General features: G+C 39.2%; 3 protein-coding genes across 3 annotated transcripts; all 3 read right to left on the bottom strand.

Annotated features, from left to right (window-relative positions):
* Positions 1 to 11,640: 11,640 nt before the first annotated feature.
* Positions 11,641 to 12,776, bottom strand: LOC125207369 (Mannose-binding lectin superfamily protein). Its single transcript, XM_048106672.1, has 3 exons — positions 12,666 to 12,776; positions 12,349 to 12,570; positions 11,641 to 12,235 (listed from the first exon to the last, which is right to left on the bottom strand). Exons 1-3 carry the CDS (start codon positions 12,759 to 12,761, stop codon positions 11,807 to 11,809), a joined length of 747 nt encoding a protein of 248 aa, XP_047962629.1. The 5' UTR covers positions 12,762 to 12,776; the 3' UTR covers positions 11,641 to 11,806.
* Positions 12,777 to 12,961: 185 nt separating this feature from the next.
* Positions 12,962 to 15,951, bottom strand: LOC125207368 (FBD-associated F-box protein At5g38590-like). The gene is made up of 3 exons (XM_048106671.2): positions 14,519 to 15,951; positions 14,254 to 14,427; positions 12,962 to 13,301 (listed from the first exon to the last, which is right to left on the bottom strand). Exons 1-3 carry the CDS (start codon positions 15,824 to 15,826, stop codon positions 13,122 to 13,124), a joined length of 1,662 nt encoding a protein of 553 aa, XP_047962628.1. The 5' UTR covers positions 15,827 to 15,951; the 3' UTR covers positions 12,962 to 13,121.
* Positions 15,952 to 17,053: 1,102 nt separating this feature from the next.
* On the bottom strand, positions 17,054 to 19,181 carry LOC125203509 (glycosyltransferase BC10-like). The gene is made up of 2 exons (XM_048101864.2): positions 18,112 to 19,181; positions 17,054 to 17,836 (listed from the first exon to the last, which is right to left on the bottom strand). Exons 1-2 carry the CDS (start codon positions 18,649 to 18,651, stop codon positions 17,189 to 17,191), a joined length of 1,188 nt encoding a protein of 395 aa, XP_047957821.1. The 5' UTR covers positions 18,652 to 19,181; the 3' UTR covers positions 17,054 to 17,188.
* Between the last annotated feature and the right edge of the window lie 4,990 nt (positions 19,182 to 24,171).

The following is a 24,171-nucleotide window of genomic DNA, read 5'->3' as shown; positions in this document are numbered from 1 at the left end:
AAATTTTAATGCAAAATTGGTAAAGTATAAGAGAGAAAGAGGAAACGTAGATAAAGTACTCCCCCTATCCCAGGATAGTTGTTTGGGCCACCAAAATAGTCCTCTTGATGGATAAATTTTAATGCGAAATTGGTACAGTATAAGAGAGAAAGAGGAAACGTAGATAAAGTACTCCCCCTATCCCAGGATAGTTGTTTGGGCATGAGATTTAAGAAATTGATATGTTAAAGATTAAAGTGAAGAAAGTTAAGTAAGAGAGGAAATAAAATAAAAGAGATTAAAAGAGAGTAAAATATGAAAGAGGGTAAAGTGTTTGCCAAAAAGGAAACAAGGACAAAACTAGAAATATAACCAGAAATCATAATTGGGTGAGATGAAGAGAATTATTAGTCGTTGCGATCGACGTGAGGCATCGTTTGGCAGTTGGGTGGAAATGGAACTGTATGTCCGCGAGAGGCAAAAGAGAGAAAGGTCGTAATTGCAGCGAGAGGCGGAAATAAAATGAAGAATGAGAGGGTAACCATAGACTTAAATGTGGACTTTTTTAATTGGATTATTCAATCGAGTAATTAGGTAATATCTGACACCTAATCAGATAACCAGATGCCTATAAATCTGAACCCTAAACCCTATTAATCTGAACACAACCCATCTGAAACATAACACAAAGATTTTTTGGTCTGATCAAGTAATACCCAATCAAGTACTCCCTCCGTCCCAAGGTATTAGACCAACTTTTCTTTTTGGGATGTCCCAACATATTAGACTCATTTCCTTTTTTTGCAAAAAGCATCTATCTTATTTTATTCTCCACCTACTTTTTTCTCTCTTATCTCTCCTACTTTTTCCCTCTCTCATACTTTACTCTCTCCACTTTAACTATTTAAATATCAATTCCTTAAATCATGTGCCCAAAACAAGTGAGTCTAATACTTTGGGACGGAGGGAGTAATTTTTTTGAGGCAGATCAAGTAATACCATACTTTCAACAGTAAAGAGTTCATCCAAAGCCATATCATAATCTCCTTCCGCATAACCGTTGGTGTTATTCTGTGCAGCCTTCTTTCTGAAAACCTCCCTTGCACCTCCAGCCTGACTACCACAATTACGGTCTTGGCCATAGATCTCTTTCCATGCATCCCAATGAGGCCAAGATTTGTTTGCACATGTACCTCACGTTGCTGTCATTCTAATCAACATCAGTAGACATAAATCATGAAAATACAACATGATAATACATAATGAAATGATAATCCATAATGTCATGAATAAGCAACTATGAAGCTCGTCAAACTAATGCATGATACTACCTCTGTCCCTGAAAATTTGATACATATTACCATTTTGGTCCGTCCCTGAAAATTTGATACACTTCATTTTTACCATTTTTGGTAGTGGACCTCATATTCCACTAACTCATTTCTACTCACATTTTATTATAAAACTACTCCCTCCATCCCGCTTAAGATGACACGTTTTCCTTTTTAGTTTGTCCCAACTAAGATGACACATTTCCTTTTTTAGTAACTTTCTCTCTCCAATTAATACACTCAACCACTTTTTCTCACTCCTATTTAAATATCCATTTATCTTCATCTCTCTACTTTAGAGCATCCGCAACGCTGCCTCGTTGCGGACTCGATCTCGTCTCGACGAGACGAGACGGCATCGAGACAGCGTTGCGGCTCCCGTCTCGTCTCGACGAGACGAGATGTCTCGACGCCCAACGCGTCCCGGCGAGGCAAGTCTCGAGGTCGCGAGACACGCGCCCGGCGCCACGTGGCGCGCGCGGGCTGGTGGCGTGACGCCCACTCGCCGACCCGCGAGTGGGCGTCGGATTTATGACGTCATAATTCAATTTATTTTTTTTAAATCAGATTTTTCAAAAAAAAAAAAAAAATTAAAATAAAAAACGGTAATATTACCGTTGAACGGTAATATTTTAATTTTTAATTTTTTTTTTTTTTTTTTATATATCAAATATATACTCTTCTCCATTCTCCATATTACACACAAACACACATTTATCCTCTCATCTCTCTTTCTTTCCTCTCCAATCACTTCTATAAAATCATTCCTTTATTTTTTTCTTCTCCCAAATTTAATCAATTATGGATCCATTTGAGCAAATGCGTCGAATAATGGAAGAATCGCTAGAAGCAGATCGACGTAGGGAGGAGGAAGCCACCGCGCCTCCTAGGCAACGCCGGACATACATCCACCGTAACTGGGAGGAAGCCGCCGCAAGGTTGGAACGTGATTACTTTAGTCCGAACCCGGTGTGGGGAGATATCTACTTCCGCCGCCGTTTCCGTATGTCACGCCCGCTATTTTTGCATATCGCGAATACATTGGCGGCACGGGAAGAGTTCTTCAGAGAATGGTTCGACGCTGTTGGCCGTCCTAGCCACACGACGCTCCAGAAATGTACTGCGGCGATCCGTCAGCTTGCTACTACACAAACGACGGATGCGTTCGACGAATACCTGCACGTCGGAGAATCCACTGGGCGACTTTGTTTGTTGAACTTCTGCAAAGGCGTCCGGGCAGCCTTCACCGCCGAATTTCTGAAGAAGCCAACCACCGCAGATTGTCAGTTTCTGCTCCGTCTTCACGAACACGTGCACGGATTCCCCGGGATGCTCGGGAGTGTCGATTGCATGCATTGGCAATGGAAGAATTGCCCTGTGGCATTGAAGGGGTCATACACGAGCGGCCACAAAGGCACCCACCCCACCGTTATACTCGAGGCCGTCGCCGACTACCGGCTATGGATTTGGCATGCGTATTTCGGGGTCCCCGGCTCGAACAACGACATCAACGTGCTCAACAACTCCGACCTCTTCGCTGAAGTTCTGAATGGTAAAGCGCCGGCCATCAACTTCGTCGCTAACAATCGCCAGTATAAAATGGGGTACTATCTTGCCGACGGCATCTATCCGAAGTGGCCAACCTTCGTGAAGACGTTCAACAGGCCTACGGACGAAAAGCAGTCTCTTTTTGCGCAGAAGCAAGAGTCTGCTCGCAAGGATGTGGAGAGAGCGTTCGGGGTTCTCCAAGCTCGATGGAACATTATCAAAGCCCCGGCTCGACAGTGGTTTATAGAGAATATGGTCGACATCATGTATACGTGCATAATCTTGCACAACATGATTGTCGCCGACGAAGGACCTGAGGCGGGAAATTGGTTCGACCCTGAAACCCCGGGAAGCTCAACCGCAAGTAGTCCGCCTCGAACGGGAGTGCATCCGTCTTTGCAAGAGCGGTTGTCTATTCGGGCAAGGACACGTGATTCTACCGCCCACGCCCAACTCCAGGAGGATCTAATGGAGCACATTTGGGCAAAATTTGGCAACCATTAGATGATCGTCACTAGAGAACTCCTTCTTCTGCTTCTTTGCCTCCATTTTTTTTATTTGAGTTTAAGTGTGCAATTTGTAATTTCTAGTTTTTTAATTATGTCTTTTTTATTTTTTTATGTATTTTAAATCGTAATTTTATTTTATTTATAATGAAGTGTGTTTTTTATTAATTGAATTTGTTGGAATTAAAAATAAAAAATGAAATTGAATGAATAGTTAAGAGATGGTTAAGAGATGGAGGGTTGCAGGTGCTGTCTTTTAGTTAAGAGATGAGCTGAAAAGTACAGTGGGGCCCATGAATAGTGAAGAGATGAGACGGTTAAGAGACGGATAAGAGATAGCGTTGCGGATGGCCTTAATACCTACGCCCACATTCTCTCTCTCCAATTAAACACTTTAACCAATAACTCCTAAAATCTCGTACCGGCTAAGCAATGTGTCATCTTAGCCAGGACGGAGGGAGTAATACTTTAAAAGTAGGACCCACATTCCACCAACCTTTTCAACTCACTTTCCATTACATTTCTTAAAACCCGTGTCGGGTCAAAGTGTAGCAAATTTTGGGGGACGGAGGTAGTAATACTTACTGCAATGTTGGAATCAACCATATACGCACGTGCATAATCTGTGACAAGCATTCCAAAGAACTAAACTTTAAAACGGAAAGTAAGAACTTATCTTAAGTTTCGGCCGACGGAGCGTTGCTCGACTTCGACCCGGAGGTGACAGTTGCATGCTGCCCACGACGGCGATGCCACGGGGCTGCCGGTGACAGCGTTGGAGACAGAGAGCGAAGGAGAGAAGCTATACCACATTTTGGAACTACGAATTGGAACAGCAGCAGCTACGCCGGCTGCGTTTTGGCAGGCTTCACCCCACGCGGTGACAGTCAGGTGCTAATAAAAAAAAACAATATTTTTCCGTAAACAGGTCATTGATAGCAAGAAAACAGTATATTCACAATCCAAAGTATTAAAATCTTGGTTTTATATTTCTTGCCAAAAAAAAAAAAAAAGAAAAAAGAAAATTCTGACCTACATACGAATTTCACATCAGCTTCAATCAGCCCCCAAAATCCTGCATCGGAGCCCTGTAGCTTGAGCCCTCTAAAGAATTATAGTACAAAGGTTTATCTCAACATTCTCTCGAAGATCACCACTTGGAAGAAGAACTATTGCTCACTTTCTAGCATTCTCAATCAGAGCAAAGTAAGTTTCAATGTACACAATGACTTTCGAAATAGTTTGTTACGATGAATAGTAGTGGTCACATATTATGCACGTGCGTATATGGTTGATTCCAACATGGCATTAAGTATTATCATGCAGTAGTTTGAGTTATGGATTATTATTTCATTATGTATTTTCATGTTTGTATTGTTAACATGGCTATCTTGGAGCCATGTAGTGTTCAAGCTGGAGCAAGAAATGTTAAGTTGAAAAGTCATGTACACAAGGATGTTAAGGATGCAAAAGTAGCTAAAGTTGATGACTTGGAAAAGCCACCTCAGCCTGCTCCATCATGGAAGGATATATTGATGTCTGGCAATTGTTCATTGGTTAAGAGCTCAAGGATCTACAGCACGTGAGAAATCAAGAGATCCTCTCAGAATCAGTTATTTGAATTTGTTGTTTAGCTAATGTTACAGCTGGTCCTTTAGGGTTTCATGTTATGTTCTAGGTCCTTCTGTGTCTAGTATATATAGTGATCTTCCTTGTAAGAATGCGACGAGTTCAACATATCATATCAATGAAAGATATTGTTTTCTTGCTATAAACAGCAATGACTACTTACAACCTTACTGCATGTTTCAATTCTTGCTGCCATTCTTTCATGGTATCAGAGCCTAGGCTCTGATCCTAGGCATCTTTTTTTTTTTTTTATCCTTTCTTTTTGAAATCATGTCTGCCGATTCAAATGATGGCTCAAGTGAGCATGGAGATCAAAATTCTCAGTTCAGTTCGAAATTTTCAAACAACTTTCCTCAAAGTACCCCAGTGTCTATTAAGCTGTCTGAGGACAACTTTCTTATTTGGAAGCAGCACGTTTTATTGGCTGTGAGAGGATATGGTCTTGAGGGTTACCTCACTGGAGAGCAAGCAGCTCCACCCCAAACCATTACCTCCAAAAACTCTACTCAACAGAGGCCAAATCCAGATTTCTTAAACTGGAATATGCAGGATCAGCGGCTGACTCATTGGATCCAGTCATCTCTCTCAGAAACTATCATGATTTTGGTAGTTGGTTTGAGCACTAGCCATGAAATATGGCAGGCTCTTGAAAAAAGTTTTGCACACCAGTCAAGAGCCAAGGTGATGCAGTACAAGATGCGGTTGCAAACTCTGAAGAAAGAGTCTCTCTCCATGCGTGCTTTCTTGAGCCAAGTCAAGAGCTGTTGTGACCTTTTGGGAGCAGCAGGATGCAAAATTAGTGAGGAGGATCAAATCATGCATATTTTATCTGGTCTTGGAACTGATTACCACCCAGTAATGGTGACTGTTACCTCGAAGACAGAAGGATGGACAGTCCAAGATGTTTCTGCAATCCTCATGAGTTATGAGTCAAGGCTGGAAGAAATAAAGTCCAGCTCCATTAGTGCTGATGCATCTTTGCCTTCTGCACACCTAGTTCAATCAAATCAAAGAAGCAATCTCAGCTCCAACAACAACAACTACAGGAATGATGGAGGCAGAGGTTCTAATTTCAGAGGAAGAGGTGGCAGATATGGAGGCAGAGGTGGTAGATCTGGTGGAAAAATCATTTGCCAACTGTGTCAAAAACCAGGCCATGGAGCTGATAAATGCTGGTACAGGTATGAGCAAAACTTTGTGCCAAATGCTCCTCAGATAAGAAATCAAAATCCAGCTAGCCATGGAAGCTATCAGATGAATCTTGCTGCAAATGTTGCTCAAATCAGAGGGCAAAACTACTTTCAAAATGCTTCACAAGCTCCTGCCCAACAAACTCCTTCTGAATATAGCATAGATGCTTCTTCTTCAACATCTTGGTATCCAGATTCAGGAGCAACGAATCATATATCACATGATTTTGGGAATCTCAATTCTGCCAGTGAGTATCGTGGAGGTAAACTCTTGCACCTTGGTGATGGTAATGGCATTAGCATAAAGCATGTTGGCAATTCTGTTTTCAAATCATCTTCACACCACTCATCCAGATCTTTATTTCTTCATAACTTGCTTCATGTGCCTCAAATATCTAGAAATCTTCTTAGTGTTTCCCAATTTGCCAGAGATAATGATGTGTTTTTTGAGTTTCACCCAACCTTCTGTTTTGTGAGAGACCAGGTAACCAAGGAAATCATCCTCAAGGGAACTCTTGATCATGGACTTTATCACTTTTTCTTGCACAAGTCCAATTCCAACTCCAAATCTTCAAGTTCAGCCGTCTCAGCCTCTTTCAATAAGGACAAGAGCAGTGTTCCTGTCTCAAGTTCCAAGTCTTTAGCTTCCATTTCTCCTTTAGCTTTAGCTTCTTCTAGTGCAGCTGTTGTTAGCCTAGAGTTATGGCACAAGAGACTAGGCCATTGTGCTTTTGATACAGTCAAACATGCTCTCACCAACTGTAATGTTCCTTTCCATTCAATAAAATCCAATGAGTTATGCAAATCTTGCTTTGTTGCTAAAGCTCATAGATTACCATATGAAAGTTCTACCACTGTTTATTCAAAGCCTCTTGAACTTGTGCATAGTGATCTTTGGGGTCCATCTCCCGTCATTTCAAGGAATGGATTCAAATATTATGTTACTTTCATAGACCATTATAGTCGTTTCACGTGGCTTTTTCTTCTTAAATCTAAAAGTGATGTAGAATCTGCATTCAAGCTTTTCAAAAATCTTGCTGAAAACCAATTAAATGCCAAAATTAAAATTTTACAAAGTGACTGGGGAGGAGAATTCCAAGGGCTTTCTGGTTTTTTGGCAAGTTCTGGAATTACTCATAGAGTTTCTTGTCCATATAATCCCCAACAAAATGGTTTGGCTGAAAGAAAGCATAGACATATCATTGAGATGGCTTTGTCTATGCTCTCTCAAGCTGGATTAGCTACAAGGTTTTGGGATGATGCTGTTGTCACAGCCACATATCTCATTAACAGACTACCCACAGCTCTTCTCAAATTCATTTCTCCTTTTGAAAAATTGCATAAAATTAAGCCAAACTACTCTGTGCTTAGATCATTTGGGTGTCTTTGTTACCCCTTTACTAGACCATATAACAAGCACAAGCTTGAATTTAGATCCACACCTTCCATTTTCCTTGGTTACAGCACCTCTCACAAAGGCTATAAAGCCTTATTACCATCTGGAAAGCTTATTGTAACTAGAGACATCATTTTTGATGAATCTGTTTTTCCCAATTTATCATCTCCCTCACCATCAAATATCACTGCTTCTTCTCCCAATTTATCAGCTTTTGCACCATCACATGATGCATCTTCTCTTCCTTCCGTCATACCCTCTACATTTTCAACACCTCACCATCATGATTCTGGTTGTTTTTCTTCTTCTCCTGCTGCATCACAGTCTACCCCCTCCCTAACTCTTCCTCTCTTCAATGATGATCATGTTTCTCCTTCATTAGGCAGCTCTCCTCTAAGTTCTCCACAATCAGCTCCACAAAACCTCTCGTCCACTCAGTCCATTCCTGATATCACTTCACCTTCTAATGATGAATCTGATATTCCAGTTTTGCCAACTAATGATGATAATGTCAAATCTACTCATCAAATGGTCACTAGAGGGAAAGCAGGGATTTTTAAACCTAAAGTATATCTTGTATCTCTTGCCTGCATTCCTAGAACAGCTCTTGAAGCTTTGCTAATTCCCATATGGAAAGCTGCTATGTTAGAAGAATTTCTAGCCTTGCTGAGAAACAAAACCTGGATCCTAACACTTTTACTTCCAGGAAAGAACTTGATAGGCAACACTTGGGTTTTCAAATTAAAGAGACATGTTGATGGTAGCATTGCTAGACACAAGGCTAGGTTAGTAGCACAAGGCTTCTCTCAAGAGCCTGGCTTTGATTTTACAGAAACCTTTAGCCCGGTTGTCAAGCCAACCACCATCAGAATCATCATCTCTATTGCTATATCTTCTGGTTGGATTATATCTCATCTTGATGTCAATAATGCATTTCTTCACGGTGATCTTGAGGAAGAGATATATATGAGGCAGCCTGTTGGTTTTGAGCAAGGTAATCCTAATCTAGTCTGCAAGCTCAACAAGGCCTTGTACGGTCTCAAACAAGCTTCTAGGTGTTGGTTCTCAACTATCCAATCAGTTCTACTTTCTATTGGTTTCAAGCAATCAAAGGCAGATACTTCTTTATTCTTTAGGATTCGTGGAAAAGAAACTATCTATCTTCTTATATATGTGGATGATATGCTAATTACTGGTTCTTCTTCAACTGCAATCAAGGAGGTTATTTCTCAGCTTAACAACCATTTCTCATTAAAGGATCTAGGGGAAGTGAAGCATTTTCTTGGGGTTGAGATTGCTTACACAACACAAGGCATTCATCTTTGTCAAGCAGCCTACATCAAAGAGCTTCTAAACAGAGTGCAGATGCTAGAATGTAAGCCATATCCAACTCCAATGCTTACAAACCTCAAGCTGTCCAAAAATGATGGAGATCCTTTCATGAATGGTAAGCTCTACAGAAGTACTGTTGGAGCACTTCAATATGCTGCAATAACAAGACCAGAAATTAGTTTCTCTGTCAACAAAGTTAGCCAATTCATGGCTTCACCACTTGATGTGCATTGGAAGGCAGTGAAGCGGATATTAAGATACTTGGCAGGGACTATGGACTATGGTCTTCATTTTCAGAGATCAGACTCAACATTGATGGCCTTTTCTGATTCAGATTGGGCTGCAGATCTTGATGACAGAAAATCAGTGACAGGGTATTGTGTATACTATGGAAAGAACTTGATTTCATGGTCTTCAAAGAAGCAAGCAATTGTTTCTAGATCGAGCACGGAAGCTGAATATAGAAGTCTTGCTCAAACAGCCTGCGAAGTGACATGGATAGCTGGTCTACTCGATGAACTGAGAGTTGCTTATGCAAAAACTCCAGTTATTTGGGTGGATAATATGAGCACTATAGCTTTGGCAAGTAATCCGGTATTACATGCTAGAACAAAGCATATTGAGATCAATGTCCACTTTGTGAGAGATAAGGTGAAGGAAAAGAAAGTGGAGCTTCGATATGTTCCAACTATAGATCAAACAGCGGACATTTTAACCAAGCCTTTGGGGTGTCAATTCTTCTCCCGACTGCGTAACAAGCTAAGCATTTGTTCCTTATCTGGGATTGAATTGAGGGGAAGTGTTAACATGGCTATCTTGGAGCCATGTAGTGTTCAAGCTGGAGCAAGAAATGTTAAGTTGAAAAGTCATGTACACAAGGATGTTAAGGATGCAAAAGTAGCTAAAGTTGATGACTTGAAAAAGCCACCTCAGCCTGCTCCATCATGGAAGGATATATTGATGTCTGGCAATTGTTCATTGGTTAAGAGCTCAAGGATCCACAGCACGTGAGAAATCAAGAGATCCTCTCAGAATCAGTTATTTGAATTTGTTGTTTAGCTAATGTTACAGCTGGTCCTTTAGGGTTTCATGTTATGTTCTAGGTCCTTCTGTGTCTAGTATATATAGTGATCTTCCTTGTAAGAATGCGACGAGTTCAACATATCATATCAATGAAAGATATTGTTTTCTTGCTATAAACAGCAATGACTACTTACAACCTTACTGCATGTTTCAATTCTTGCTGCCATTCTTTCATGTATTTGCTTGATTTATATCTACTGTGTTGATTAGAATGACAGCAATGAGAGGTACATGCACAAACAAATCTTGGCCTCATTGGGATGCATGGAAAGAGATCTACAGCCAAGACCGTGCTTGTGGTAGTCAGGCTCGAGGTGCAAGGGAGGCTGAAGCACTTTTATGATAAATGGCCACAACATCAAGAGGTTTTACACAAAGGAGCAACAAGATGAGGTCTTTGTCATGACTCTGATCGAGTGACGTGGAGCTTGAAAACCAACGGGCAAACGACGTTAAACAATTGCACTTTAGTGTTAATTTTGTGTGAGTCAATATGTTTTTCTCTCATTTTTAGGAGTTTTCTTAAGTGTGTTTGAGGCAATACTTTAGGAAATTTCTTTTTCTCTAATGAGGTGAGACTCATTTTCCACCAACACACTTTTCTTTCTTATCTCTCTTTTATTTTATCAATTTTGCGTTAAAATGTATCCATCAAGATGACTATTTTGGTGGACGAAAGGGTATAATATTTTTTATTTTCCCACCAACTGCAATTAATAATTTTGAAACTTGACTAAATAATTTTCGAGATAACCCCTCAAATAATCTTAAAATCAGTCTACAAGTCAATCATCATATGACTAATCAAAGGCTGGTCTACGTTCAAGAAGAAGAAACAAAATTACCTTTGCAGCTCCAGTTCATTTTGCAAACAAAATGCAGCCATTATTTGAAGAAGAAAAAAAGAACAAGGATGTCTCTACCAATGTACATGCATGTAAAACATGGTTTCGGCTAGAGGTGACCGAGGTTTACGGTTCCGGCAGTTAACTGTGTTCTCCAACGCCCAACAGTGGAATCGCAGCTCACGACCAGCCACCAAGACAACCTATAGGCTCTCTACGGGTATCTTTTAAAACCATTCCAAGTGTTGACTGTTCAATATCAAGACATGAATGTCAGGAGAGGAGAAGTTACCATATTATCAACATTTCTACCTCATTTCTAATGGGACTCATTAACTCGGAACGATGTTTTCTTGCTAGGATTGACTCTTTGACACGATCTAATTCAATCTTAGATAGCGAACTAATCCATAATCCATTACATCAGAACTACAAAGGCAAGTCCTCCACGGTTCCACCTAGACAACACTAGTTCTAACTTCTACATCATTATACTTAAAAACAAATAACAGCCTCTTATGTAGAGCAAATATGTATATGCCACAAATTATAAGAAAGTCGGGTTGATTGAACCTTAAATGCAATAGCATCTTCAAATGGCAAGTACGTTGTGAAAAGAGTAATCTGGCTAGCCGTTAACTACTTTGCTCAAACATAGACAACCACACGGATACAATGGGAAACATACACATTCAATCATCAAAACAACAAATCAAATCAATGTAAACAGAACTAAAATCAAGTCAGACATAAAAATGGATAATATGGAAAGTAAAAATAGTGGAAGCTTCCTAGATTGGATTACATCGAAAAAGATCCCCTCTGATATCCTTAGTAAAAATGTTTATTGGTGAAATGGGAACAATAGTCTTATGTTTCGAAGCGGATAGAGCATACTACAATATCAATACAATCGATAAGGATCACCTAAAACATCTACTAGGCGGGAAATTAGGTGTTGTATTTTCTAAGTGGAAAGTTTAGTGGATCTAGCTCGAGCTTCGTCTCCATCTCTAACAGTAAGAGGGGCAGGTTTAGTGGATCTAGCCCGAGCTTCGTCTCCGTCTCTTAGAGTAAGAGGGGCGAACGAGACAGAGCTAGTGAGCCTTCTGAAGAGACTAGGCTGCGCTCTCGGCACAGCTTTGGCTGTCTTCACTTTAGCTATGTGGAAACCAATTGCATCTACATACCAACCACACTTCCCTTTGAATCCCACAACCTGTCCTCCTTCCATCGGCAGACTGAATGGCGTCCCTTCTTCCACTCCAAACGCCCCCAATGTTCTGCGGTTCGTCCTGAACGTCAGCGACCGGATCACCGGGCTCCCCCCGTGCACCACCGGGGCGTAGTGCCCCCACACCGCCGTCAGGTACTCCTCCGGAAACTGCAGCTTCACCTATGCACCCAATATATATGCAGTCTTACTTCGATACCTTTAATAGTTAATACTACTACTACTACTACTACTACTATGTTGGAATAATTGGATGATGCAATTAACATTTATACCTCAGCAGTTTTGGTGCCTCCGCCACCTCCACGCTTCTCCGCTGCAACGGGCCTTCCGTTTCTATCGTACACGACGCGTATTGAATCGATGCAACGGCCATACATGAGCTTGATCTCCCTCACTCCATTGAAGCTCCCATCATCCCAATTGCTCCCGCCGTTTCCTCCCCATGGCCCAACCACGATCTCCTTCCCATCGCCCGCCTCGTCCTTTTCCCCTTGCTACAAGATCAAGATCAAGATCAAGATCACACCATAAGTTTCATATGTTTTGACAAGAATATAGTAGTAGGACAAGCATGAAAATAGTAGCGTACCATGTTTAACCTAGGAGTACTTGCAAGAAAAGTAAAGAGCAAATATGTTGATTGCAATGCTTCAACACATACTACTATATATATATATACACACATCAGCTAGAGTAGAAGAATGTTCCACTTTTGCTCCAGTATCTAATTCCAATACAGGCAAAGGGAATAAAGATTACCTTTTTAGTTTAGGGTACAACATTAGCGGTTTAGATTCAATATGATTGCTTTGAATCTGTGCTGAGATGATTAAATGGGGATATATTCCTTGTATTGTTCATGTTCGTGATAAAAGGTAGATGAGCTGCATCAATTTGACGATAATGAGGATATATTCTCACTATGTCAGACTGTTCATATATTCAAAGTTCTGTGCAACCACAGCAACAGAGCTGGCAAAAATATTTTTAGTTTTACTAAAAAATAATTTGGACTCCAATTCTATGCACAGACACAATCCTCATGTCATTCGACTCTGGACTTCTTTATCTTAGGCGTCCATGTGAAGTCGAATGATGTCTTCCTCCGTACACGCTCCTTGCTTGAAACTTTAACATCTTCAATGTAATGTCTCCAACATTTGTTGGAGTACAATCCGCAGCAGCTCGGGCTATCTTCTCTCTCCATTATCAGCGTGTTTATCAACTGCAACCATGACCAAAACAATTAGCGTGCATATTACATATGAACATCATTAATCATTTTCAGGGCACAAAATATCTGAACAAAAGATCAAATTACAAGACCATAGTTCCTCTATAGACAATTTCCATGGTTTCCCTTCCTTCTCAAGGAATTGAAAGAGGTTTGTTTTGTGGAATTAAGCTCAAATAAATTGCAAGAGCAAGAAAAACACACTCGGATTGGTTACATAGTTTGCCTCTATTGAGACTACATCTTGGGGCACTGCCAAGACCGATATTTTACATTATTTTTTTTAATTCAATTACAGGTCATTTCTAAGAGACAACAGCTTTAAATCTGCCCTAATTATGATTGTGCCCACAATGACAAGAACACTCTTACTGAGCGACAAAAGCCATAAACCTGCGCTAATTATGATTGTGCCCAAATGACACCCTTACTAACAAAGGGTAGGTTCAGTAATTTTAGGCTCCTCCATAACTAAATGCAGAAAACAACTACAAAACCCTTACTAACAAGTAACAACACATGTACGTTCAGGCTCCATAGTTCAATAGTTCAACTAGAAAACATTCTTACGTAAATGAGACATTTATGCACAACTTGAGTGGAAGCATTGGCGTGAGTCCCCTATTTAACTCCAACTACCAAGTATTCATTCAATTTCGATGTTGTATAATGTATATATATTATGTTCTTTCTCTTAGTGTTCCAACCAAAGGGTAAATTTGATGCTTTGATAAGTTCATTCTTTTGCACATTAACTGTAATTATGACAAGCAACAACCATAAAAGAGACGGTATAGAGCATAAGAACCGCATCTTATATACACAAGTCAATGAAAAAACACCAGGGGCTCATTTGGTTGACAGTATAGAACTACATCTTATACACTACACACACAATTAACTACTGTACTATATAATGCATTGCATAGTCGCAAGTTTTTACCTCGAGTAGCTCACCCTCGGCCGATGATACTAAATCCAGACTCTTTCCATGGATCTCCCTCAACCAATCATCAACATTCTTCACAACTTTCGACGCAGATGCAATCAATTCTATCCTGCCAGCCTTAGGTTGCCAAAGATCCTTCTCTCTCGCTTTTTCGAAAATCTTCATAGTCTGCAAACAAAATCCAGCATATAAATTGATGACAGACAAGGCATTACGATAAAACTCCATGTGCTGAACAACAAACAAGAAAATGCAGAACCTTCTTGGTGTATATGATCAATTTAAACCCTGCTTTGAATCCATCCAAGTCCCAAGAGAAGCGGTCACATGAATCATCTGGTCTCTTGTTACATGAACTGGGAGAGAGCTTCACGTGAGATAAACGCGGAGCATTGAGAAGGGGGAAAAACCTCCCACGGCCTTGGTATTCGAATGAGTGGAGATAAGGAGCAATTACATTGACTTCATTCAGCATGTAGCATTTGATCAAGGTCAAGCTCTTTAATGTTTGGCTACAAATCCGAATCTTCTCTATTCTAGTGCAGTTTCGAAGCTCCAATTTCTCAAGCAACGGAGACATGGAAATGTGATTTTCAAAGGCAGAGTCTGTCATCCCAGTGCCCATCAACGTCAAATTCCTCAGCTTTTCCGTGCAATTGAGGCGGATTTTGTGCTTGAAGCTATTCTGCCCATGGAACCAAAATGTTTCAAGGTTAGGGGCCGTGATTTCAATACGTTTCGTCAATGGGCAGTCATGCACCTCGACTCTCTTAAGCTTAACGAGGTAGGAGATCTGTAAATAGTGCAGATGTGAGCAGCCAACAATCCTCAAATCCTCCAGCAACGGGCAGTTTTCTTCGAGTCTCTTCACCAACTTGGCATCAAAATACACAGCTTCTCTAATCAAAATCCCTTTCAAATTACACATCTTCAACGAAGCCAAGCCGTACAATGAACTGCCCGTCAGTTTCAAAAAAGTAATCGAACTCGACTCAGTCAAACCAATTGGCAGCGCAGGATCCTGATATTTCCCGGCACAAACCTCAAGCTCCTTCACATTCTTAGCAATGGCGGCTCGAATCCATTCCACGATTGACTGCATAGGCTGCATAAATGGAATATCGATATCATTCGCGAACAATCTGAATTTATCCACGCATTCGAGGCGATCGAGCCTCGTAGCCAGCGCATTCGTCACAAACCCCTTGAAATTATCCCAGTCCTCGCATCTACTCTTTATCCCGAAAACCCCTACCTTTCTCTGCGTCTTGAACCACCGCTGGTCGAAGTGGAACGACTGGTACGAATCGAACACGCGCTTCCAATTCTTCGAGAGGACCGTTGTTCGAGCCACGTCTTTGGGGCAGCGGAGGAAATTGAGGATGTGGTGGGCGATCGACTCCGGCAACTCCGAAATCCGATCCGAGACTTGGTCTTCTCCAGCGACCTTTCGCCTCTTTCCGACTTGATCGCTATTCGAGTCCATATCTCTTTGCCTCTTTCTCGTCTTCTTCTTCCCCAATTCGCGATCGTCGGAAACCCTAGGAAGACGAGAGTGGAAAAGCATTTTTTTTTCTGATAAAATTCGATTTTTTTTCTGTAATTACAAATCCAATATAAAATGAGAAAAAGAAGAAAATCTAACAATATTAGAGAATATTTCTAGTACCATTTTGGCGGGAAAATTATGATATTTGATCGAGCGGAGATTAGGAAGTTTAGGATTTGCGATAATCACATTTCTTTTTTATCGTTATTTGATTTCAATTTCACTGTTTTTAAATTGAATCATCGGAACTGAACTTACTCGCTTTTTTTGAGTCGAATGAGGGGTAGATTCGCATGATTAGAGGCTTTATTGTTGGTTGACTCACATAAAAGTATATAAATGGTTTAAAAATCATACTCCTTTCGTCTCATTTTGAGTTCCGATTTATCATTTTTTTTGGTGAGAGAAGGCAGGCCACCGCCTGATTACAAGGAAAAATTAGCGAGCATAAGAAATACCAAGTCTATCGTGCAACAACCAAATACCAAGCCTTATGGGAGGGGATTCTAAAGTATGAACTCCTCTAGGGAAACTATAGGCATGATGAGATAGAAAATCCGCAGCAAAATTCCCTTCCCAGTGCAAATGGTTGACCACCACCGAATCAAAATCTAGAAGCAAGTCGCGCACGCCTTGCACTACAGATCTACAATTGATGGACACTTCAAAGTCCCCTTGATCATTGAGATTCCAATGAAACTGTCACTTTTCACCTCTAACTTTCAGAAACCCAAAGTTTTTGCCAAACTTAAACCATGGAGCAGACATCAGAGTTCAGCCAACAAAATGGAGCATAACCCAATAACCCAATATTTACCAAGAAATCATACCTCCAAGAACCTGCTGCAATCCGGAAGAGGACGCCTCCATAAGCACGTCCTGACCCGCCCTCTGTATTGAGCTTTAAATACCTCACTTTGTTTCTTCTCTTTGCTTTTGGATCGTTTCTTCTTTTACTTAAAGTTAAAAGCCCAAAACAAAAGTTGTGTAGCGTAGGATGTACAATACTCCCTCGGTCCCAAGATATTAGAGCTTTTTCTTTTGGGTACAAGAATTTAGGAGATGTTGTTTAGTGGTGTAAGTGGAGTTGGTAGTAAAGTAACTTTTTAACATAAATAGAAATGGCTCAAATATATTGGGACACCCCAAAAAGGAATAAGGGTCTGATATCTTAGGACGGAGGGTGTACTTTTTATATGAATGCTGAATTAAAGATCAAACCATCTACATGATTAGTTCGTTATCTTAGGCACATAAACACACTATTACCCTTTATTTTAATTAATTTGAACAAAGCTCAGCTTTCATTACACAACCAACATGATGCCATATTTCTCCTCAATTTCATCAAGAACACATCCAAAAATCATTTCAAGCCCATCAAAATCCCAAAAACTTGAAAGAATTAGCCAACAAATGATCCACAGCAGTGGGAGCAAACTTCCTAGCAAACAGGAAACACACATTGGTAGTCTGTCCATTGTACAAGCATGACCCCTCAGGACCACCAACAGCATCCTTGAAGAACTTCTCCGTCAGCTCCCCCTCGTCGTACGAGGCCGGGTGGGGCCCGCCCCTCGACCAGTCGACCCACGTGAGGGTCCGGTTGGCCAGGAGATGGGGCGACCGCAGGGTCATCATCGTGGGCAGGTAGTGCTCGTCTCCATAGCATGTGTGGGGCCTACAGAACTGCTCAAACTTGGGGTGGTAGAGTGTGTCCTGCACCGCGTCGACTGCCAGCTTCCTGCTGAGCTCGAACCACTGGGACCCCTTGCGCCAGTCGGAGAGGTTCACCTCGGGGGCCATGCCCTCGTTGTAGCGCCCCCGGCCATAGGGGCTGTCCTCATCAAAGGCGCCAAGGAAGCTGAATTGGGATTGGGATATGTAGGTGTAGATGTTGGTGAAGTTGTGGAGAGGGATGCAGGCCTCAGAGACGAGTACGAACCACTCGTTGGAGAAGTCCAGCAGCGCGTTGGCGAGGAGGCGCCTCTCTGCGTCGCACATGTTCATCCTCCCCCACTCAGCAACCTTACAAGAACAACAACTACAATAAGCCATTGTTGCCAAAACTAGAACATTTTAGACAACATTTTGTTAGGAAACATGCCATTTAGATCAACTTAAATCAATGTAAATAGATCATTGTTACAAAAACTAAGACATTTTAGATAACATTCCATCTAAACATACAACTAATGAGGCAATGTGTAGATCATTTTGTTAGGAAACATACCAAATAGATCACAAAATAATTCATTTCCACAAAAATGTAATGAGATAGATGGATGGGGTGATGTGAATACCTGGCTAGGAATCTGCCTGCCATAGAAGGGTGAAGAAGGCTCGAATCCGGGGTCATAGCCAGGCGAGGAGTGAATGTAGATCGAGTAAAGCCTCTCGCTCCCGTTGAAGAACCTCTCCCACAGAGGTGCAAGGGGCAGAGGCCCCCTTGTCAAGAACATGAATGCAATCTTGGGAGTCCTCTCAAAAGGGTATTTCTCGATCACAGGCACCACCGAGGCGCGCCAAAAGAGGTCTGTGTCATTCATCGCGTGCAAGAGGCTCGATGGGGGCCTAATCCAGCTCTCCAAGCCCTTGGATTCTTGGACACAGCGGTCGTGGTGAGTCTGGATCCTCGTGGCAGCAGTCGAGGAAGCAACGTTGTGGATGTTACTGTACCGGTACGTATACATACTGATGTAGAGAAACACTAGACCTACCCCTAACAAGAGGAAGAGAAGCAGCAGCCTAAGAGGAAGTAGATGTTTGCTGTATTGGTGCATCATCCTTAGAGGAATTTGGCCTTCCTCTAATGAACTAAAGCTTCCCACCCTAGGTTGCATCTCCCTCTTGAAATTCCCTAACTAATACTAACAAAAGTGTTATTTTTATTTCAATATTCCTGCTCCCAATTCAGACATGAACAGAGCAACCACAGAAGAATATTTTAAGGAACACTAGTGAAATAACAACTCCAAGAATGATTTAACAGACTGGAATAAAGAGGAATTCTAACTTTTGAGGGTATGGGCATTGAAGAAAACCAGTAAAAATTGAATCTTTACAACAATAATTGAACTATCACAACCAAGAACATGCCTAGTTCCTCACCATATGGGAAAAACCTCGGAAAATGCTGCAAAACATGTCATGAGGGATTAAAAACCTAAGATCTCGCAGCTGATTTTCTTGCCAAAAATAGACATTTGATGTACAAGTAAAATGAGGTAAAAAAAGTTGAGAATTATGGTGGGAAATGATTGTACATGAACAACCAAAGTGACAACAACAAGAAGAGGAAAAAATTGAAATCTATTGATGCATCAAGAAATGAGAAAATCCGTTTGGGTTTGGAGAATGAAACTGATTCTGAGTTTTATTAATGCCTTAAATTTGTTGTTTTCATAACGTTGGAAGCACTTGTAATCGAGGGTGCTCTAGTGTTGGGGCATTAAAATCAACATTGATGAGAGATGGCACGGTGATGATGCCAAACAGAGATTCATGATTGGATTTGGGGAATATTTATGTGCTTATTTGAGGAAATTGAGAAAAATCTGGCCGAATTTATTAAGGAATCGTGTGTAATTACACCATATTATCTTGTACTAATAACTGATTTTTCGTGGTCAAATCAAAATCATGTTGCAAAGATCTAGCAAGGATTTTGAGGATGAAGCTCAATTCAACTAGTATTAAACTCGAAATATTAGGGATTGGAGTAATCACGAGAGTAGATGAAGATTTATTGTTTTATGATAGGAGAAAAAACTTTAATATGGGATTTTATTTTGTCTTTTATATTTGATGTGGGAGTATTTGATATGTATTAAATTTTACGTTCTCTTTCTATAAAAATAGTTTCTTTTAATATTTTGTTCGTCCCATGACATTCAATTGTTGAAATTTTTTCACAACCATGCACTAATAATAATATCGACTTCACGATCAAATAACATTATTTTAAATTACTTTTCACATTTTTTTAGTTCAGCATTTTTAAATATTTGTTTTTTCTTTTTACGGAATATGTGGAGTGAGTATGGAGTATGTGATATTCCTTAAGGCACATTTCATTACAGGTTGCCCTCATTTAATTGAGTCAAAAACTTTATTTTAATTTCTCTTTCATATTTTGTTCTTTTTCCAAATGAATTCCCTTCCCACTTAACCTGTATTTCATTATAGTCATCTTAAAAGAAACATCTCAATTAACTTAGGGCGGAGAGAGTAGCATTCATTTGATGATAATATAATTTTATTTATAGAGAGATATTATGGATAGTGATAAAATACAAACTCTATATATTGTACAAACTCCAAATTATAATTTAGACTATAGAAAAATATTAATAGATGGCAAAATAGTACTAGCAACAAAAAATGTCAAACATAACGTCAACACAACATCAATCGTTGACACTGTGCTGACATTTTCTGTTGTTATTTTGTATCTATTGATATTTCTAACATATCAGATTATAATTTATAATATATATAATATTTAGAGTTTGCATTTAATTATATAAAATATTATAGTTATACTTCATAAAATATAGAAATATTGCAATATTGTGAATAAGATCTTCTGGTCCCCAGGATGATAGGACGGCTGGACGGGTACCATTGGAATTTGGGATAATTACATATTATTGTGGTTAAAACTAATACTTCTATATCCTAATTATTAAATATTTATTTTATATAAATGTTTAAATTTAGTGCAATCATTAGGACGGCCGTACATTAACATAACCACACTGGCATTTGATAACAAAAGAATTTGGAATTTATGATCCCGCCGATAATCCGGCTTAGTGAGATTATTTTGGGTATAGACAAATTTGACCGACTATATTTCCTCCCTTCCGAAAAAAATAGATTTTGTTCTATTTATGTTATATGCAAGATTATAGTAGTTGATTTCACAATAAATTTGATGTTCCTTCATAAACTCCTACTATATGGTTAACATTCCTTGAGTTTTATTTTGACTAATAACCCCTACTAGATATTCGTTGATTTTTAGTTAGATATAGTAGGAAGATTCTATGTGTTTTAAGTGGATTCATTGTGGTTCATTTTGATGAGCCTGAAAGATCAAGTCCAAGAACAAATTTAGAGCTGACCACGACCCTTTTATAAGGGTCTTTCGACCCACCCTCTCATACATAATGTGAGAAATCTCTCTCGTTTTTCGTGATCTTGATCTTCTGATACTAGTACGTGAGTGTGCGTGTGAGTGTTGTGTTTGGTCTTCGCCTTCATGTGCATGTGTGTTAGGCGTCATGTGATCCTCGTCAGTATTGTACGATGAGGGGATGCACAATCTATAACATGCAAAAACGAGGGGAATTCACCATCCCAAGATATTAGACCCCGCACATGAATTTAGGAGATAGTTGTTTAGTGGTGTAAGTAGAGTTAGTAGTAGAGTAAATTTTTACCTTAAATAAAAATGGTTCAAGTGTATTGGGACACCCCAAAGTGGAATAGGGGTCTAATATCTTGGGACGGAGGGAGTAACTTAATAGGATGGATGAATGATGCCACAAACAAGGTGATGAATCGTTTAATAAGTCGTAGATTGGTAGAATGACGCTATAGACAAGGTGATGAATCATTTGATAAGTCGGTAAATCAAACTCCAAGCACCATGCTCCTAGGAGACAAGGTGAAAGGAGTTATAATTTACTTTCTAATTGATTATTAATCTCCAAATTTATTCGTAAGGTAATGGACTTTAAATAGAAAGTAAAATCTAATTCTGGAAGAAAAGATAGAGATAAAAGAAAAAGAAGTCAGATCCTTACCATATAATCATGTTCTAAGGTGATGTTCGGTTTAGGGTTTCCTAGATAAAATAGTACTCCATCAAGATATAATCTATGATTAAATTGTGAGATATTTTAGTTGGAGGGGGTTAACTATGACTAATTATCCCATGATTATCCATCTAAGATTGAGTTGTAAGATTGATCTCACGAACCAAATACACTACACATTATTAATATCAAATCAAATCTCTAGAATCTTCAAACTGAACACCTCTAAGGAAACATAATTAATAGACGACTAAGGCCATTTGTGGTCCTAAACATACGACGATTTTACGATTTTGGTCCAAAACATTATCTATTGAATTATTGCATCCTAACCAACGGTCCGGATTTAGTCCATTTTGGATGGAGCCGTCAAATTTTTAACGGTCAACGACAATAAGTAAATTTTGATTGATTTAACAACTTTTAATTAGAATATGAAATAGGATACCCATCAATTTTCTTTTAATACTATAACCTAACATTTGTTTTTGTTTTGTTATAAAAAGACTAAAGGCCATTTGTGGTCCAAAATATTCTAATTAAAAGTTGTTAATCCAGTCAAAATTCACTTAATTGTCGTTTACCGTTTAAAATTTGATGGCTTCATCCAAAATGGACTAAATTCGAATCGTTTTCATTTGTTCAGGATGCAATAATCCAAAAGATAATATTTTGGACCACAATCGTAAAATCGTCATATATCGTAAAATCGTAATATTTTATGACCACAAATGGCCTTTAGTCTAATTAATATCAAATCAACTATTAATGAAAGATAATTACCGCTAAAATACCAACATAAATCCTAATTTCTGTTTCACCTAGTCAAGTGGTCGTTTGCTTTAACTAAGTGTAGTTGGCTCATGGTTGAGAGGTTATTCAAGTGATTCATGATAATCTCATCTGCAACATTCGATTAAGACATGACTAGTGAGATATTGGCTTTATGCACACCTCCAGGCGTACATGACTACGTAGCACTCAAACTACCAGATCTTGTAGATCCATACCTTTGACATCATTTTTCTTAAATAGGTGTATGTAATACTCACTCATTATGAAAATTTTAACGAAATCCTAATTGCATATGTTCACGTTAAGAAATTTTCTATGTTGACGGGTGAAAAGTATAAACAAATCAAGAAGGTTACACAAAATTCAAATTTCAATTTTTCGGAGAGAGAATGTGATAAATTTTTTAATCTAAAGAAACAAATGATGCGAAGTTATTGTGTTTACATTTGTGCACGAGACATGTTAATTTTGTCTATATCATTCCAATATTTTGGATGTCTCTGAATGGACTCAAACAATAATAGTTTAATATCAATATAAGTTTCCAATTAAATCATGAATGAAACATTCAATCTTGCCTACATCTAACTTTTTTTAATAATTTTTTTTATCCAAGATGTAAAAAAGATGATTTTGAAGTTTAACTTTAAGAATATTACGTATTCAAACCTTAATGTATGATGATGATGATGATGATTATAGAATTATTTAAATTTGTTAGTTAGTTTATATACTTGTAGCTTGAAAAATGCAACATCAACCCATATGTCATCAGGGGAGTGTTATATTGCTAACTCAATGCTTAATTGCTAATTACAACTCAATAATAGCCATTAGATATTCAAATTAAAGGCCTACATCATTAACCACAAAATATCAATACGATCAACAAAAAACATCAATAAGGCTATATGATTAATTCCAATAAAAATCAATAGGGGTATTAATGTCAAGTTAGTTATAACTAACTTTTAAAAGAAATTCCAAAACTTTAAATTCATATAACATATATCAAATTAAAGATAATTTTATAAGGATTCCAACGATATACAACATGCATATGTTCCGACATCAAAATTTGAAAAAAAAAATCTAGAATAAAGAACATGAAAAATATTATTGATACAAAGTCCGGCCCGGCCCAGCCTAGCCTAGCCCAGCCCACATGGCAAGTGGGCCTGGGCCGGGCTTTGCAAAATTAGAAAAAGTCCAGCCCGGCTGGCCCAAATATGGGTCTGGGTCGGGCTGGGCCTCAATATAGGCGGGCCTCAGCGGGCCCGGGCCGGGATGGGACGGCCCGACCCACTTGACATATCTAAGCCAACATTTTCATGAATGATTTCACAATGTTACAATTTAAATTTGGGTTTAATCTAAACAAATTATTCTGCTCGGGTCTGAATAGAAGGCTGAAACAAAAATAAAACCATCAAAATTATTCATACACCTTGTTAGAATTGTCAAATGAGTCGATTCCAGCACGACCCATTTCCAGCCCATCAGTTGAACTCATAAGTTGAAATTAGCTGTAATTGGGCCTTTTTCAAACCCAACCCCAGGACATTTAAAAAACCAAGACCCACGACTACAAATTAGTATAATTATTTTTCTTATAATTTTAATTATATTCACACTGAATTTTATATTAATCTCCCCGTCCTACTTTAGAAAAAGTAGTCTCGATTAACTATATTTTGGTGTTCTACTTTAGGAGTACCGGTTTAAATATTCCATATATGATAA

This window comes from Salvia hispanica, chromosome 6, assembly GCF_029641045.1.
Source record: "Salvia hispanica isolate PSC_SH4W2 chromosome 6, Shi_PSC_v1, whole genome shotgun sequence".
Taxonomy (NCBI): domain Eukaryota; kingdom Viridiplantae; phylum Streptophyta; class Magnoliopsida; order Lamiales; family Lamiaceae; genus Salvia; species Salvia hispanica.
Note: the sequence above shows the minus strand (reverse complement) of the source record. Positions and strands in the feature narration are given on the sequence as shown.